The 1108-nt window shown below is 69.7% G+C and overlaps 1 protein-coding gene across 1 annotated transcript in view; it reads left to right on the plus strand.

The window, feature by feature from the left end:
• CANT1 (calcium activated nucleotidase 1) overlaps positions 1-597 on the plus strand; it is a 2918-nt gene extending 2321 nt beyond the window's left edge. The window contains exon 2 of the mRNA XM_004695344.2: positions 3-597. Within this exon, the coding sequence (XP_004695401.1) occupies positions 3-238 (236 nt within the window). The 3' untranslated portion in view covers positions 239-597. The remainder of the gene's footprint in view (positions 1-2) is intronic.
• The last annotated feature ends 511 nt before the right edge of the window (positions 598-1108 follow it).

Here is a 1108-nt window from a genome sequence, read left to right on the forward strand (position 1 = left end):
CACGGCCGACTTCGGCCGCGTGGCCGCCCGCCACGTCGGGGCGCCCGTGCCCACGCACGGCTTCTCCGCCTTCAAGTTCGTGCCCGACACCGACGACCAGATCATCGTGGCCCTCAAGTCCGAGGAGGACGCCGGCCGCGTGGCCACCTACATCATGGCCTTCACGCTGGACGGCCGCTTCCTGCTGCCCGAGACGCGCATCGGGAGCGTCAAGTACGAGGGCATCGAGTTCATCTGAGCCCCCGAGGCCGCGCCCGCGTGGGCCTGCGCTGTGGCCTCCCTCTGGCCCTGGGGTCTGCGCCCGGCCGCTCTCCAGAGCGGGTTTGCCCCCGCGGGCACCTGCCGGGCGGCCCCTCGCGGGTGTCTCGGCCAGCGCCCCAGCGGCGGCCGCCTCCTGCCTTTGCACCTCAGGCGTGACGTCCACCCCTCCCTGTCCGCGGGGCCTCGGGCGGCTGCGGGAGCCAGGCCCGGGCGCTGGGGGGCGCCCTCCCCCCCCGGAAGAATCTGGCGATTCCCTGCAGGAAATGGGGGGCTACGTGGCACTTTGAAGCTTTGATTATGAACTGAAGTTAATTAAAGCAGTTTTATTTCTTGTAACGTGGAGTCGTCAGGTCGTGCACACAGCAAAGCCCCTGTTCTCACGAGCCTCCCGGGCAGTGCAGGGCTGGGCAGCTCAGTGACAGTGGGGGGCCGGCGGGACACCGCGGTAAGGAAACACCCCCTCTTCCTGCGACTCAGAACTCGCCACGCCTCTGCAGACGTCCAGGGACGTGAGTTTCCCGCCTTTGCTCACGTGGGGCCCCGGTTCTCGTGAGCCGCCTGGCCGCAGCGCCAGGGGCCTGTGCTCGGGGCCGCCGTCCCCCGCCCCCGCGGCCCTTCCCCGGGCAGCTGTGGCCGCGGAGGGTTGGGACGGACCAGCCAGGGCCAGGCTGTTCTAGGAAGGCCGTTGACCCCAGGCCGCGGGGGCTCCCTCACCCCAGGGGCAGCCCCCTGGGAGGGGCCGGCGAGGACCCCCTTCCTGGCTCTGCTTGGCTGTTTCTCCCCAAAACACTGAGTATCGGAAGACGAGAAAACAAGGCACCGACACGGGCATGTCTCAGGCCTGGCC

Source organism: Condylura cristata, unplaced genomic scaffold, assembly GCF_000260355.1.
Source record: "Condylura cristata isolate star-nosed mole 26May11 unplaced genomic scaffold, ConCri1.0 scaffold00060, whole genome shotgun sequence".
Lineage (NCBI taxonomy): Eukaryota > Metazoa > Chordata > Mammalia > Eulipotyphla > Talpidae > Condylura > Condylura cristata.